We start from the raw sequence: 17,021 nt of genomic DNA on the forward strand, positions 1-17,021 counted from the left end.
AAAAAAAAAAAAAAAAAAAAAAGAGAACCGGATCTGTTTTCTTTGGACAATATTTTGTTTTTTCTTAACATTTCCTTTTTTTTGTTGAACAAAAATAAAAAGTACATTTTGTTTTGAAATCAGGTTTCAAAATAAAAAGTACACACAAAATCCCATAAATAAAAAGTTGATGTACCTGATTTCAAAATAAAAAGTATCCAGAAAATCCAAAAATAAAATTTACATTTTTTCCATCTCTACAAATCCTATATCATATTTCCTCCATTAACGTTATACCACATCATCCACATCAAATAACCTAGAAAGAAGAAGAAACCGACAAAGCCATTTAAATAAATAATGATCAGATCTCAAATATTTCAAACGATAACGTTTTTCGAAAAATTAGCAATATAGCGGTGGTAAAGTAGTAAGCCCAGCCCATTAAAAGTCGGTCCATATATTACAGCATTGTCAGTTTCGTTGTTTGGGTTAGTCAGTAAAAAAGAAATACTAAAATTCAAAAAGGAAAATAGATTTTGTCTTTTTTTTAAAGAAAAAAAAATAGGAAAACAAAAAAGGGAAAATAGGAAAGTAGAAAAGGAAAGAAAGGAGTCAAAGATGGTTTGACTAAGGAACTATTTAATCTGGAGCGTTGAAAATTAAGAGTATGAAATCATGACCGTCATAATAAGAGACTTCATCTATAAATAATGCTTCACTCACTCGTCCAGTTCTAAAACAACAAAAGTCGCTTTTTTTTTTTGTTTTGGGTATCTCTCTCTAGCTACTTCTTCTTCTTCTTCTTCTATTTTCCTTTTTTTTTGTTTTTGTTCTTCGGTGTGGTGTGTGATACTATTCTTCAATCTCCCTGATTTCGTTTTCAAACCGATCATCTTCGCTATATTCTTATTCTAGGGTTCGGTGGTCTCTCTCTCTCTCTCAAATCTCAATTGCATTGCTTCGATATTTGCTCTGTTATTCTTCTTCTTAACGCTTCTCTGATATATATTGTTGTATTTTTTTGTCTTTTGCTGATGAGTTTTGGAATCGAAATTTTGATCTGATCATCGCTTCTACCCTTCTGAATTCTCCCCTAGGGTTTCGTCTCTCTCTCATCTGTTTTTTTTTTTTTTTAATTAATTGTACTGTGCATGCCTTCCAATTTAATCACTTCTTCGCCTCTGTTATTTTTGTTTTGGTTCCCCTAATAAGTAAACTAAACTAAGTAAGTTTCTTATTCGTCTTATTGCATTGCAGGTGTTTTGATATCGAATTTATGATGATCCGATCATCATCATCATCGCTCCTCCTACGGTTTGATTTCTGAATCTTATTTTTTTCTGAAACTTTTGTCACTCGTTTTATCTACTTTGCTCATATGAATTCTCACTTTGTTTTGTTTGATTTTTAGGTTTATGGAGGATATTAAAACGCTCTGATCGGTGATTTACTTTGATTGGTCGTTTGTCAAGCGTTCCGTCTTCTCTTTTTTTTTTTGTTGTTGTTTTATCTATCTTTGGATTTTTTAATTCCCCACACTTCTTAATTCCTATGTATATATGCGACTTTTTTGTTGTTGTTGTTGTTGTTGTATTATAAGCTAACAAAATATATCTTCTATCTCTCTTTGTTGCAGATTGCACAGTGGGGTTCGCTCTTTTGTTGAATCTTTCTCTTCATCATCTGTTTTGGTAAGTGTCTTCTTCTGGTATATCTCTTTGCTACATCTTCTTCTTCTTCTTCTTCTTTTTCTTTCCCCTTAATGACTTTATGTGATTTGCTATTGTTGGTGAGGTGTTTGATCTCTCGGTGGGTGATGCTTCTGATGGCTCCTTGTCTTCTATGCGCGCTACATCTTCAGGTAGTGTTCTTCCTCTTACAAAATTTGTTTTTTTCTTTCTTTCTATATAAGTGAAATTACATATATCTGTTTCTATTTCTTTGATGCAGACCATCGTGTTCTCCTGTGTCTTCTAGTGTTTTTTTAGATTCTCTTGATGCATACACACATTCAGATAATCATTCAATGACCCTGAAGTCGCAGCTACAGGAGTTAACTCCGGAAAAGCAGGTTAGTGTAGACCCCCCCCTTTACATATTTTTTTTTAAAGATGAAGTTGTCAATTATATCTTCTGATGCTTGAGGTTGTTCTTAAATGCTACTACTTACATTGAATATATCAAGTCCTCATCCTTCCCGTTCTAAGTGTGTTGACTTGATGCAACTACTTTTTCATTATTTCAGGGTAATACACTTTGAGGGGCTTGTCTCGTGTTTGTTGCTAATCTATTGGTGTTCTGATCTATGTAACCAGGGGTAACAGCAATTCAGATAGGCTTCAGATGCAAAGCTCTACCGACCTGGTAATTTTCTAATGCTGCACATATTTCTAGCGTTTGATACTTGTTTGATCTTATTATTATGTTCATCTTCTTATTTTACCTCTTGGATCTGTTATTTTAGACTGTGGAGGATGCTTTGCTCGGTGGGTGATGGTTCTGATGGATCCCTGTCTTCTCTGCGCTACCTCTTAAGGTAGTCTTCTTCCTTTTTTTTCCTATCAGTTTTTATGTAATATTGGCTAATTGTTGCTCATCTGTTTCTTTTGTATATTCGCAGATGCGTTCTTGCTGTGTACACGACATTCAGATGAGAGATCGATGATCCACTGATTATCCTCTACACGAGTTTGTTCTTAAACTTTGTCTCTTTTTAACTATTATTTGTATTCAATGTCTTTTAGTGAATCTATATCTCTCTTTGATGCAGATCGTGGAGGCACCGGGGGGACTGACATGGTAAAGTTTGTGCCTTTATGTGTGTGTTTTTATTGCATATATTTACAAGCTGACATCATCGTTCGTGGTTATGCTGGTTGGAATTCTAGGTTTGCCTTGAAGGTCTTAGACCAAGTCTCCCTAAGCCAAAAGTACACTCTCTTCTTTTGACACTCTTGTAGTTAGGTAGTGTTCTTCCTCTTAACCTTTTTTCTTAATTTCTTTCTATATAAGTGAAAAACCTTCTTTCTCTCTTTGATGCAGATCACAAGGAACTAAGGTTTCTGTGTGGGAGTGCGATTGATTTCTGAGTTCAACTTTCAGGTTACCTTACATCTATACACCTTTTTTGCCTATCGGTTGTTTCATTTAATATTGACTAGTTGTTGGTCCTCTGTTTCTTGTGTTATCCAGATGATGTTGCTGTCATGTCTCAGTTTATCTTGAAGGATTCCTTTGCTGTGTCGTTACTCCATGTTGCCTCTTTTGACAGTCTCCCTTTGTTATATCCCAGGCAGCATCAAGAACCTGAAGCCTCCTTGGCAGGCTTTGATGGAAACACTTCTTCGATGTGCTACGTTTTCAAGGGGTTTTGTTCTTCCTCTTAATACATCTTTTACTTTTGTTTTTTTGTTCTGTTCCTTACGTTTCTTTCTTTGTTTTTGCAGGTGTTTTGGAACCCAATTATGATATGATCATGGCGTAATCTTCTCCAGGCTGCTACGTCTTCAGGCACGTTCTCACAGGTTTCTTCTTCTAATAAAACCCATCTCTATTTGATTATGTCTTGTCTCTTTGGTTCGGTGGTTTTTTTCTAATTACATGTTATTAACTTCTCGTTTTTGTTTTGTTGGTTTAGATTTGTGGAGGATGCTACGATTGATCGGGTGATGGATTTGACTGATTGTTGTCACTCTAATTCATGTTGATTTTTCTTCTAGGGTTTGGTTTCTAAAATTGAATCGTTCAAGGCGTTTTTTTATATATTATGTTCATGCGATTTTTAACTCTTCTTCGCTCTGTTATATATTTTAGATTGTGGAGGAGGATTCTTTGATCGGTTGGTGATGGTCTTGAACTTTGATAGATCATCTTTGTCTTCTCTGCGCGACATCTTCAGGTAATCTCTTGGACCTTGTTGTTGTTGTTTTTGTTGTGACCATGGCGTTTCTCGCTACAACTAATCTCATCTTCAACTCCGACCAAAGTATACAAATTTTTGTGACATTCAACTTCTTAGTTAAGACTAGGTAGAAGCTCTATTTCTATCTGACGTTTCTTCTAAATTATTAAATTGTGCAGAAGCAGATCCGAGATGGTTTTGAAGAATTGGAAAGTCTCATAACATACCTCCACAAGTTCGTGTTCTTCGTAATCCTCCTGGTTCACCATCTGTGAGTAACATTCACCACCTGACACATGTTAAATTATTTCATATATTTATATAATTCTCTTGTCTTCTAACCCTCTGAATCTTTGGTGAAATTAGAGATATGGTGCAAGCCAGTGTCGTTTTGCAAGTGTGGATCGGAGGACCTTGCTCTGTCCATGATAGCAACGATCCTCTCTCTCTCGGAACAACCTGTAAGTGGTATCATTTTTTTTCCTCTTCTTATCTGAGTCATTGCTTGACCTACTTAGTGTTGTGTGGCAGATCTTATGCAATTTGCAAGGAGAGCCCACGAGAGGATAATAAGAGTCAGATGAATTTTATTTATAGAGTTAAAGAGATGTTGGAGGACAACAGTTGGCTCATGAAATCCGGAGGGATCTGTGCTCGCTGCTGGTGCAGAGGTAAAAAAACTCTTAGATGCAATCATCTCTTATAATAAATGACAGAGAAATCAACTTAAGTGTATCTTATGCATTCTCTTCTTCTATGCATTACAGGATGGGACTTTGAATGGCCTAGCTTGCTTGAAAGCATTGCTTAATGGTGGTCCACTTTGCCGGGTTTGGGAGGTGAGTGCTTCTACTGCTGTTCTCAGTCTATCAAAGGAGAAGGTTAGTTGGGTTTTGCTCTTAACTTTTAAATTTATATACAAACTTCCAACATTTTTGTATTGGATCTGATGTGTTTAAATACTAAAATGCAGGTCGAGATGTTTGCCTCCTGTAGATTTTACGGAGACAATGAAGCCAAATGAAATTCTTTACATTGCTGCAAAGACTTGTGAACTTATATTCTGGCACTGCAAGCTTTAAATTCTTCCACTTTGTTTTGTTGTTTTTGTACAAAAGCTAAAAATATATTCTCTCTTTAATGCAGATTGCACAGTGGGGTTTGCTCTGTTGTTGAATCTTTCTCTTCATCATCTGTTTTGGTAAGTTTCTTCTTCTGATATATCTCTTTGCTACATCTTCTTCTTCTTCTTTTTCTTTCCCCTTAATGACTTTATGAGATTTGCTATTGTTGGTGAGGTTTGATTTCTTCTCCAGTGTCTTATTGTGTTTTCTACTTTCTATTGTTTGATCATGTTCAATGTGATTTTTACCTCTTGGATCTGTTATTGTAGATTTTAGAGGATGCTTTGCTCGGTGGGTGATGGTCTGATGGATCCTTGGTTTCTCTGTGCTACCTCTTCAGGTAGTCTTCTTCCTCTTAACCAATTTGTCTTTTCTTTCTTTCTTTCTCTTTCTTTCTTTCTATATTAAGTCAAATTACATATATCTGTTTCTTTGATGCAGACCATCGAGATTAATGTGTGTGAGGATTTGAAGAGTAGAAAAAAAGACACTGTGAAAGTGAATGGTTTGCGTATGAAGCTAGACACAATCTACTGCTTTGTTTAACTCAGGTTACAGATTCAAACACTTGTCTTACCAGTTTATATTTCTCTCTGTAATTGTGGATTTACTTCAGATTTTTGTGTCTTTTTTTTTTCTTCAGGATGCAAGCATGCAAGGTTATTGGTGGGATGAGAGGCTTGACTGGATTGCTTTGGGAAACCTCATTGCTTGATCCATATGAGGTACTGATAACTCTTTATACTTATAATTACTTGGTTAGATCATACATTTTGAATATATCAAGTCCTCATCCTTTGCGTTCTAAGTGTGTTGACGTGATGCAACTATTTTTTTTCATTATTTCAGGGTATACACTTTGACGTGATGCTAATCTATTGATGTTCTGATCTATTTAACAAGGGGCAGTAATCTTGCTCAGCAATTCAGATTGCCTTCAGATGCAGAGCTCTCCCGACCTGGTAATTTTCTCTTATAATTGTTGTTGCATATAAGTTCTACCGTCCCACTTTGCTCATAAGATTTTTTCCAATTTCAGGACCGTCTGAAGAAACTCAAGTTGTAATATTTCTTGCTATATGGCTAACAGACTTTTCATATGACTCTTTTATTCTACAATTTTTTTTGCAGACTCTAGGACGTGAATCTATTGAGCTTGTGTGGCAAATTTGACATAGCAGGTGAGTTATAAGTCTGTAATGGTGGACAACATGATTGACACAGCAGGTGAGCTATAAGTCTGTATCTATCTGCACATATTATCTTTCTGTGTCCCTGCATGTGATCATGTAGTTTTCAGCTTTTATTTATTTATGCCACAACAACTCGTACTCGTTTGTCTTAATATCGATTAAATTTTACTTACTTTCCATGTTTGTTCGTAACATATAACTCGTTTTTTCTTTGCAGGGTCTGTCTGATTTTGCAAACCAATTCTTTTTTAAGGTGCTGCATACTTGAGATCTTTGATTGAAACTTTATCTTAAGATATGTCTTTTTGTGAATGATGTTTTTTAAGTATTCTGATGATGATTTCAATTTACAGCTTGCTTATGGACCGACGTGGTTATATATGGGAAGAGTACACTCTTAAATCATTACAACATGATGACAAAGTAACACGGACATGCGACAGGTTTTTGTTTTGTTCGATCATCTTTTCTTAAAAGTTTATATTATTTATCTTATCATTGTGTTCATCTGATTTTAACTCTTGGATCTGTTGTTTTAGATTGTGGAGGATGCTTTGCTCGAAGGTTAATGGTTTTGACGATGGATCGTTGTCTTCTCTGCGCTACATCTTCAGGTAGGTTCTTCCTCTTAATCGATTTTTTTTTATAGTTATAATACTTGGTTAGATCCTACATCTTGAATAATATATCAAGCCCCCATCCTTCCCGTTCTAAGTGTGTTGACTTGATGCAACTGTTATTTCATTATTTCAGGGTATACACTTTGAGGGGCTTGTCTTGATGCTAATCGATTGGTGTTCTGATCTATGTAATCGATCACTGTTGATAAGGTATGGATTTCTATGATTTTTATCTGCTCTGTTTGATTATGAAGGCTTTCTCTTACAAAATATTGTACTCCTTTTTTTATCTGGTGGATTTGGAGGGATGACTGGATTACGCTAGGAAACCTTATTGCTTGTTCTTGCTGTCTACACACGTTATGATCGACAGATTCTTTCCTACATGAGTTGGTTCCTTAACTTTGTTCCTTTTTTTACTAGTTTTTGTATTCAGTGTCTTTTTAATGAGTCTATATCTCTCTTTGATGCAGATCGTGGAGGCACGGAGGGGGACTGATATGATAAATTTCGTACCTTTATGTGTGTGTTTTGATTGCTACCACAGGCTTACATCATTGTCCGTGGTTATGCTGGCTGGAATTCTAGGTTTGCCTTGAAGGTCTTCCCAAAGGTACACTCTGATATGATAAATCTTTCTTCTGGCTTGTGGTCTGTCATCTTTTTATTATCTTCTTTATTACAACCATAACTTAACCTTTGTTCTGTTATGTCTCAGTTTATCTTGAACTTGAAGGATGCCTTTTATCTGTCGTCGCCTTCGGTTCCTGTTACCTCTTTGAAGGTCTCCTCATTCCCTTTTATTTTATTTTAGTGTTCTTAGATCAGCTAATGTCTCTCTTTGATGCAGATCATGAGGAACTAGGATTACTGTGTGGGAGGTTCGAAGAGAAAGAAAAAACATTGTGGGATTGCGATTGATTTCTGAGTTAAACTTTCTGGTTACCTCACATCTATACACCTTTTTTTGCCTAATGTTTGGCTCTTTTTTGGTCTTCTGTTTCTTGTGTATCCTAGATGATGTTGTTGCTGTGTACACACATTCAGATGAGAGATGGATGATCCACAGATTCTCTCCTACACGAGTTTGTTCTTAAACGTTGTCCCTTTTTTTAACTATTATTTCTATCCAATGTCTTTTAAATGAATCTATACCTCTCTTTGATGCAGATCGTGGAGGCACCGGGGAGGACTAATATTATAAAAGTTTGTATGTGTTTTGATTGCATAACCACAGGTTGACATCATTGTTTGTGGTTAATACTGGTTATGCTGATTGAGATTTTAGGTATGCCTTGAAGCTCTTAGACCAAGTCTTCCCAAAGGTACGCTCTCTCTTATTGACACTCTTGTAGTCATTCCATCACTGATTGGTTGGTTTTGTTTGCCTTGAAGGTCTTAGACCAAGTCTTCCCAAAGGTACACTCTCTTCCCAATGTCCAAGAAGAGCACCTCCAGGTTTTGTTTCATATCATCCTTCACTTATGTCTGATTTTGTTTTATTATTGGCAAATCCTCTTTTCTTCTCTTCTCCAATGACCAACTACAGTATTTATTACCTGATGATTTTGTTCGCTCTCTCTCAGGTTTCGCGCCAGCCAACACTGCAGCCAAGCCATATATGTCCAAGGAGATGGCCTTGTTAGCCTTCAATCGGGCTCTTACTTTAAGCTAACTAAAACCAGAGGTTTGCTTTTTTTTACATCTTCGCATATAATTTGGTCTCATCCCTTCTCACTTCACCATGTTGTTTCTTGTTGGATTTGTCTAACTTCCTTAAATCTGGTGTTTTTGGATCTCTGATTCTTGGTGTGGGTTTTAGAAAGAGCAAAGAGAAGTTGAAGTGCTGTCAAAAGAGTTGGCTCATCGTCCGGCTGTGCCGTAGTTCATGTCTCTGCTCTTTGTTTTTGTCACCTCTAGTTTCATGAATTAACATTGCAGGATGTACAAGTATGGTAGCATCATTCCATTAGATGATTCTTTGGGTTATGCTGCAAATTTTTCACACATGCTGGGATATAATAGTCCTCAGATGAAAGAACTCATGAGGCTAATTTCACTATCCACAGGTTTCTTCTGGCTCTCTCTGTTTCTACATGTCAATTTTGTTTGCCTTATTATATGATCCTAAGGTACAGTTTTATCTCTTTTCGATGTAGGTGCCAAGCAAAGAGCAAGTTGAGGTGCTGTCAAAAGAGTTGGCTCATCATGCGGCTGTGCCAGGTTTGTAGTTCATGTCTATGCTCTGTGTTTTGTGACCTCTACGTTCATGACTCATCAAAGCTTAGCAAAATAATCCGATGCTAATTATAAATTGAGTGTTATGATTGTTTCAAACATACCTCTAGTTTATACTTAATTTTACATTGCAGATTATGTATACAAAGTTATTGATGCTCTGCCTTCGACAGTCCAATGACTCAATTTGCTAGTGGTGTTATGACCCTTCAGGTGGATGGCTCCCAGAGTATCTATCTATGGTTCAATTACTCGGCAAGGTTTGTTCTCTAACCTCTATTTTATTGGCAAAATCCTCTTCTCTTCTCCATTGACTATCACCTGATGATTTTGTTCTATCCCTCAGGTTCTGAGCCAGCCAAGCATTGTCCCCTATCTTGAAGGATATTCTGCCACGATCCAAGGTTTGTTTGTTTGTTCTCTTGTGCTTCTTTGTGTAGTTTTACTTTACTCCCTTTAACTATTTTATCTGTCAAATACTTGCATCTGTGCGTCTGTACAAGTAATATTTCTTAACTGATACTTGACAACTTCTTCCATTTTATCAGTTTACCAGGAAACAGCTGGATTAACAGTTAATGATCATCTTCGTTCAAGGTTCGTGAGTTCTCCTCTTTATCTTGGCTTTCTTTATTTTCTCTTTTCTAGGGCTACCACGGTTCTTCTGTTTAATATCTCGTAGGAGGCCTTTGAAGAACGATTGCGAGAATATCATGTGATGTGCACATCCCTCGGCGGTATTTCTGTCCCAGCTCTTGACAAAAGATTGTCTTTGGGACTAGTTCCTAGCCCAATCGATTCTGGTAATGTGTTTGTTTGACTTCATATCTCTCTATCTATTGAAGTGTTCTTATGCTCTTAATCTTGATGCTCAACTGAATTCAACTTTATTTGCAGTCACAGGGAGACAGAATAACTGGTGGTGACTTGTAAGTTTATTGGTTTATATACATAGTACTCCAACTCCCATGCTGTTTTGTATCTTGGTTGTGGAGTGAGAGGAAATGAAATGGCTTATATCTCTCACATTCTGAATCTGCATATTGTTCATACAATTCAGACATTTGATCTGATGGTTTCTCATAAATTAGGCTCTTATGGACTTCCCACATCTGTACGTGATGACAGTGTTATTGTTGGTGCAGTTTCACCTCCTGGAGGAGACTTTTCAGATCATGTGACTTCTGCTTCCCTTGGTATTATGCATGTAATTATGTCGTTCATGGCTGTTGCTTCCCTATCTTCCATTGTACATGTACATATTCATATCTCGATTGAGATAGACCAGATGGTGTTTGGTTTTAGAACTGCCGCAGACTCGTATTAGCATTGTTTATTATGTTGATTTCTTTTCTTATGCAGGTCTTCTGGGGTTTGGACAAAAAGATTGCCCAGAGAAAATATTTTCCTTCTATTAATTGGTTGATTTCCTACTCAAAGTATTCAACGGTATGCTTACATATTCTTATTTTAAACTTGTCTTGCTTTACTATTTCGAAATCTTGTATATAAAAAGTTCCTTTTCTTTCTTTCTTCAGGCATCGGAGTTTTTCTATTAGAGGTTCAATCCAGATTTCATCTAAATCAGGACAAAGGCCAGAGAGGTGTTGCAGAGGGAAGACGGTCTTAATGAAATTGTCCAGGTACGTGTCACTTATCCTTGTATAAGAAGTATCAATGTCGTGACTAATGACCTCTTGTCTCAGAGATATACATTTTAACGTTTGGCATCTAAACTTGACTTGAGTTATAGACGAAAATCAGTCCTAGAGTATAATTCTGAATAGAATTTATTTGATTGCCTTTCAGGATATGACCATAGTGATTTGCGTATAACGGATCCAAGATATGTGTACTGAGTCCCTACTCTGCAAGTGAGGTATCATGTTTTCGCATTTACGAGACTTTTAAACTGTCACAACAATGGCTTCAGAGCATCCTGAGGTTAAAGTGAATCAGATGCAGTGCTTCTTGGAGTCATTGGAGGTTATGTCTTCTCTCTTGTCCCAACTTATGTATTCCGCTCTAAATTTTGTTTGGAAAATACAGTTTCTCATATTTTCATGTTGGTATAATTTAAGGGACAAATGGGATAACAATGAAAAGCATATGAGGCCTGAGAAGGGGTTACTTCAGTTCAGCTTCGTGCAGGTCTCAAAGTCTTTGCAAATCTGAGACCTGCTACAGTTCCGACTCAGGTAACCATCCTTAGCCTAATCTCAGAAATTTCTTGGCAGCCTGAACTTTGTTTCTTGTGTGAAGTTCAAATTATTGTTTACACTTAGTGGATGTTTCCACCTGTGTTCTTCAGATTGATAGAATTGTGTTCTTCAAATTATTAACTAAATGAACATTTATTATGTTCTTCAGATTGATAGAATTGCTCGTGTTGCCTTCGAGACTGTTCGTGTTACAATTATTTTTGAAATTCGCTTATTAGCTCATTTAGTTAGCCTAATTAGGAGCTCTATCAATCTACTTTAACGATGTTTCTTCTAATTCTTATATTGTGCAGCAGCAGATCCGAGATGATTTGAAGAATGGACAAATTTAGCTAGCACTAGCAAACTGATTATGGAAAGTCAATCCATCAAAAAGCAAAAGCTAGATGATGCAAAATCAAGACAGGTGAGCCAAATTGTTACAAAATCAGATTGATTCACTGCATGACTGAAACTCTTTCCTCCTCATCACTGATTTATGTAGATTCTCAATCCAGAACCAGCAACGCTACTGGATCTACAGGGAAAAAAAAAAAGCTGTAGTTTTATGGCAACGTAACATATAAACCTCTTTTTGGATCAGTTTGGTCCAAAGACAACAAAGTTGCATACGTTAAGGAAACGTTGAACTTTTTGTCAAACAATGGAAACTTCTTCTACTCGGTTCTGTGACTCGAAGGACCACTCGCGTTACCTACGTAACCAACTTCCAGGTAATTTTTCTAATCTTGATCCTTTTTGTGTGGCTGCATCGAAAGCATACACTTATCAAACGTATTTGATGCGTTATTCAACTTTTGTTTACCCCTCTTCAGTTTTGTGAAACAGGGAGTTGGTGAAACATTTGGGAGAGTGGTGACTATCGAAACAATGGCTTATTATATATGGTCTTTTGGTGAGAAACAAACAATAGATAAATGCAAACATGCGATGTCTATACCTTTGCTTTGATTGTTGAGACATCATTACACGAAAACTTTTAAGATTGCACAGTTCTTGGCGAAGTCTATCCCTTGCTTTGAAACCCAACCTTCAAGTGTTTGTTGGGACGCGACCACAAGGGCCACACAGTAACTGTAGAATGAATCAGTATGCATGAAACATTACGTTTTCAACATAGGGACTTATACTGAGAGCAGCTCCACTTCACTCTGCGGAAAAAAAGGAGTCTGTTTAATTATTATCTCACCTGGAGATAAAAGTCGACTTTTGGACATCCTAGAGAACAGCCGCATAACTGTGTCATTTTGTTATGATTTGGATGTCTGAACATAAGGAGAAAGAACAGGGGTCAAGAAACAGAGGCTAGGTGCGTCTGGGCGCTGGGTTGATGATCGTTAGTAGTTAAAATACGAGCACAAAAAAGAGATTTGATTTAAATGTTTGTAGTAGATTCTGGAACAAAAAACATCCCAACGAGATTAGAGTTTTAAATTAGAGTCTAAACACAGAAGCCACATAAAAAAAGGAGGAAGATTGTTTTAAGAGTCAAACATATAACTGAATATCTAAGATAAGAAATATCAAAGAACTTTGGATGAGTCATCTTCATCATCACTAAACCGGGGTTGTGGAAGAAGACTCATTCATGCTTTTGGAGCAGCAATTTTGGGTTGCAAGCATGTTGACTTGTCCATGATGTGAGATCTCTACCATCACAGTTTCATCATCCAGTGGAAGTGGTTGTTTCCATGGCTCTCCGTCCGTTCTCATGTATGCATGCTTCGCTGCACCTTTTTTAAATTCAAACCTGATTTGGTTTGCCTATACAAAAACACACATGTTGGGTTTAAAATGTGGCTTACTCACAATTTTGTCTTATACAACTTTAAATTTACTTACCTGTGCAAGTCGTGTCCCATGGCCATTTGGAGTGAACAGAACAAGACCATGCCAAGCATTTCTAAACCCAACTATTTCGATGAGTCCATCGTCAACGAATGGTGGAGTTAGGCTTCTCTGTTGAGACATCAACAAATAAAGTTAATCCATTGTTTTTAGTAGATTATTGAAGCAATGTGAAGAGAATGTTAAAAGCCTCCTACATCACGTTGTTTCTTGGGATTTGGTGTTCCCCAAGGATCTAGACCTCCAGAAAAGCTAGGAAGATTCAAACATACTATGGACCTGATGCTGCCAGGACAAAGATCAATGTTAAGTAATTATCATTGGGTACAAGAAGCCTCCTATAACCTTTTATTTATATAGTTACCTTTGGGGAATGACAAGATCATTCCACTGGCCAAGTTTATTACAAATCTGAACCTTCGCAAGGTGAGCTATGTTTCTGCAACAAACGCCATATAGTATAAGAGATTTCATTGACATATGCAGGGTTTCTAGATCCCAACAAGACAGGAAACAACTAATGGATAAGCAAAAAGAAATTAATACTTACAGTGAAGAAGGGTGAAAAAGAGAGGCACAAAACCATCCTTGAGTGCAACTAAGCTTAAGATATGTGCTCTGGAACGTCATGTAAATCAATTGGAAACATTACTTGTTAGGTTATTTTAGTTTACACTATAAAATGTAATCAGGTGAAATAGGCAGAAGTTGTCCCATTAGTGACAACATTAGAGCCACATCACTTGATCAAGATAAGGTAAAAAAAAAAGGTATGTAAACCTGATTAGCCAGCTGACTTTTAAACTTTTCTGGGTGACGTCTTCTCTGGGAATGAAATGCATGGGATACTTGAGCATCCATTCCTGCAGTAAGATTGATTAATGGCTGTTATTTTAGTTTACAACTAACTTATAAATCCAATGACATGATATCATTTATCTACAGTCAGTGCTGTTTATGGAGGGGAAAAAAAAAGAGAAAGAGCATAAATTCTTACCCAGGCTAAAGTAATTCCAGAATCCCCCACGAAATGTTTGGTAACCTTCCTGAAAAATTTGAAAATGTCTATCATAAAATTAAGAAGAAAAGGAAGAGATGGTGCCCAAGAGAAGATGATAATATATCTTACCATATATTCTTGATCTGATGGTAAAACACTATGAAATGCATGTGGTAGCTCAAGAGGTGGCATAGGATTACAAGAGCCTTTTTCGGGTGCCTTCATCCTCATAAGTACGTGCCAACTTAATTAAGATTAAAAAAAAATTCATACATATATCAACTCAAAATTAAAGTATAATAATATTTGAAAATTGGAAAAGAATATGTGGCATATATATATATATGTGGAAGTACTTGTCTATCTTCATCTCTTTTGCGTTGATCACTTGATCCAAAAAGGACTCCACGGAACACCTATTTGTTCCAGGATTTTTCTTACCCTGAAGATGAAATTTGTAAGAAGCTAGAAAAATATGATGGTGGGATACAATATGATATGATATATATAATCATGTGAATCAGTCTAATGTGAACATACTAACCCATCCAAATGCAAACGGAAGGTTGTTTCCTGTACCCAAAGGAACCGTAGCAATTGGTGGTGGATTCGACAATTTAAGATCAGAAACAACTCCAAGGAGCCAACCAGCTGTTCCATCTCCCCCTGCAACCTGATTAAAAACAGAACTCATGCTTAATCACTTAATTATTATAACACTTTTTTGTTCTACATACCAAAGAATATATAACTCACGATTATTTTCAACTTGTCTCGAATCTTGCAAGCGAAACCATCGTCCTTTAGCCTCTCTAGATTAAGATAAATTCTCTGCAGCACCTTATCCGGAGTCTCTGCCTCTAGATCAAAAACCTAGACAACAAACGTGCTATATAATCAATAATAACTCAGTATATAATATATGATTTAAGTAATTCAGACCATTCTTTTCTTTTTAATTACTACATCAATTCAGACCATTCTTTTGCAATTTTAATAATTGTAATATTTCAGTAAAGTTTGATTTTAGGGTTTTAGGTTAAAAAAAATACAGGATTCCGTAATCAAGAAGAATCAATTATTCAAGATCGTTTTCTAGATTTTTCAAAAAAACAACGAATCGTTAATTAGCTAGGGTAAATTGATATAATTAAAGACCTGCTTATCGTTGAGCAGAGTGCGGTAGGTAAGGATGAGTTCAGCTCCTAGTTGACCTCCGCTTTTGGAGTTGATGAATACGAGGATCGGGCTCTCAGGTTGAGTACCACTACTAGGTTGCACCAAAGGCTCGGCTTTGTCAGGCGAGAGAACGTACGAAGGAATGTAGAATCTCTTGAGAAAATCTGATAAATTCTTGTATTTTTCCATGCTCGTCGTCATATATATAAAATAGTCAAAATCGACAATGTTAACTGTTAATCATGCAAAAGAGACGATCGAAGAAGACGTCATAACATATACCATCATATCTCTAGAGGTAGGGAAAAATTAAACTAGGAATCATGATTATGGAGGATCTGAAGATTATTTACCAAGATTTGTTTCCTTTTTTAGTTAATGCTAATTAAGACAAATTAAGTTTAGATAATTTGATATTTAATTTAAATAAAGTTTAGACAATTTACAAATATTGTTTTTTGTCATCATATTGCATATATGTATATCTTTACTAGTTTAGTATATTTATATCAATTTATACATATTTAGATATTCTACAAACTTTTTGTCATCATGTTTTCTATATTTTTATAATATTAAGGTTAAAATTATAAGTTGGATGAAAATAACCTGCTGGCAACAATAGCATAAACCCATTACAATGTAAGGGTTAAGTCCACTGGTGGCCCATTAAGTAAACCGCTGTGGTGAGAGGCCTTGTTCGAGAATCTCCTAATATGCGATGACTTGACACAATCTTTGACTTGACATCACCTATGACGCTGACCGATTTTTTGTTTTGGTAAAACTCTGATGCTGATGCTGACCAATCCAGAAACATAACCTAAGAGTAGATGAAAATGATGCAAAAGAGAAATGAAAAGGACAATCCCACAACACATTTGTTTTCCACGTGTCTCATTCTTCATGAACCCACACATTGCTATGTTAGGAAAGCTATGAAAAATATTCTAAAAATATGGACAAATAGCTTTGGTGTGAACTCCGGAGAAGCCTGTGTGGTTCTCTTGTGATAAAAGGTGATGATGATATGGTTATTCAAAGTTTGTTGCACAGCTTTCCACCAACAATTTAACAAACAAAAATAAAGCTTCCCTCTTGTTTTGTTGTTATTTTATTTGCTTTTTGAAATCGTTCTAAGAATCTAAGATAATGCCGACGTGGATGGCTATTCGGAGAGACCCTTCCACAAGCAATCTCCTACAATTGAACTTGGAATTACGCTGTATATAAGTAAAATGTTGCAATTCGCCTCATCATGAATTTTGAAAGCACAAGGCACATGACATTAACACGTTATTTGAATTATATTTGATGAGAATATCCAACTACTTTACCGTCCTCACTCTCTTTACCTTTGAAACTCTAGGCTTTATGTTTACAAAATTCAACGCAACATATATTATCAAACTTAACTTTCCAGGGTTTTTTTTGACCAAACATGTATGTAGAAGTCAACTGACCTATATTGACATGCAAAGTCAACAAGATCCTTTTTGTTTAAGCAAAAGTCAATAACTTAATCCACAAACTAAAAGCAAAACATGCGAAATTATCAATGTGCTTAATCTGACTCTCACGACCATAATGTAAAAAACTACGATCCCACCCGAATAGTTATTACCATAAAGTCTATTTTAATCTCTTATAGTTACATTCCTTTTTCTATATACAAGAGTACGTTATTTCACTCCAAATTAAATATTACATTTGT

At 36.1% G+C, this 17,021-nt stretch overlaps 1 protein-coding gene and 1 long non-coding RNA gene across 29 annotated transcripts; one reads left to right on the forward strand and one right to left on the reverse strand.

Moving 5' to 3' along the window:
• On the forward strand, positions 745-12,309 carry LOC104717402. 28 transcript variants are annotated; one of them, XR_002033741.1, is made up of 53 exons: positions 745-898; positions 1,240-1,296; positions 1,394-1,424; positions 1,619-1,673; positions 1,777-1,843; positions 1,933-2,053; positions 2,228-2,346; positions 2,447-2,518; positions 2,603-2,670; positions 2,753-2,781; positions 2,871-2,946; positions 3,025-3,084; positions 3,175-3,349; positions 3,429-3,506; positions 3,620-3,647; positions 3,796-3,880; positions 4,063-4,154; positions 4,250-4,344; positions 4,415-4,554; positions 4,651-4,764; positions 4,857-4,933; positions 5,030-5,084; positions 5,277-5,347; positions 5,449-5,558; positions 5,651-5,732; positions 5,857-5,969; positions 6,047-6,069; positions 6,139-6,234; positions 6,418-6,453; positions 6,554-6,643; positions 6,740-6,814; positions 6,954-7,030; positions 7,126-7,209; positions 7,294-7,433; positions 7,539-7,604; positions 7,671-7,725; positions 7,838-7,905; positions 7,991-8,145; positions 8,216-8,278; positions 8,407-8,889; positions 8,980-9,043; positions 9,193-9,318; positions 9,405-9,462; positions 9,607-9,655; positions 9,741-9,861; positions 9,956-9,987; positions 10,204-10,265; positions 10,421-10,507; positions 10,597-10,701; positions 10,868-11,256; positions 11,574-11,686; positions 11,765-11,993; positions 12,109-12,309. It is a non-coding gene; the product is annotated as an uncharacterized LOC104717402 (long non-coding RNA). The 28 variants fall into 28 exon arrangements; XR_002033751.1 differs by lacking the exon at positions 6,047-6,069 and having other exon boundaries at positions 10,868-11,044; positions 11,140-11,256; XR_002033738.1 differs by lacking the exon at positions 6,047-6,069 and having other exon boundaries at positions 8,407-8,507; positions 8,643-8,889.
• Positions 12,501-15,570, reverse strand: LOC104717400 (diacylglycerol kinase 6-like). Its single transcript, XM_010434956.2, is given in 13 exon segments — positions 12,501-12,845; positions 12,847-13,044; positions 13,123-13,239; positions 13,326-13,413; positions 13,493-13,567; positions 13,679-13,746; positions 13,909-13,991; positions 14,126-14,174; positions 14,258-14,372; positions 14,485-14,570; positions 14,673-14,801; positions 14,885-15,001; positions 15,287-15,570. Coding segments are annotated over 13 exon segments (1,389 nt in total). The 5' UTR covers positions 15,509-15,570; the 3' UTR covers positions 12,501-12,803.

Source organism: Camelina sativa, chromosome 10, assembly GCF_000633955.1.
Source record: "Camelina sativa cultivar DH55 chromosome 10, Cs, whole genome shotgun sequence".
Classification (NCBI taxonomy): Eukaryota; Viridiplantae; Streptophyta; class Magnoliopsida; order Brassicales; family Brassicaceae; genus Camelina; species Camelina sativa.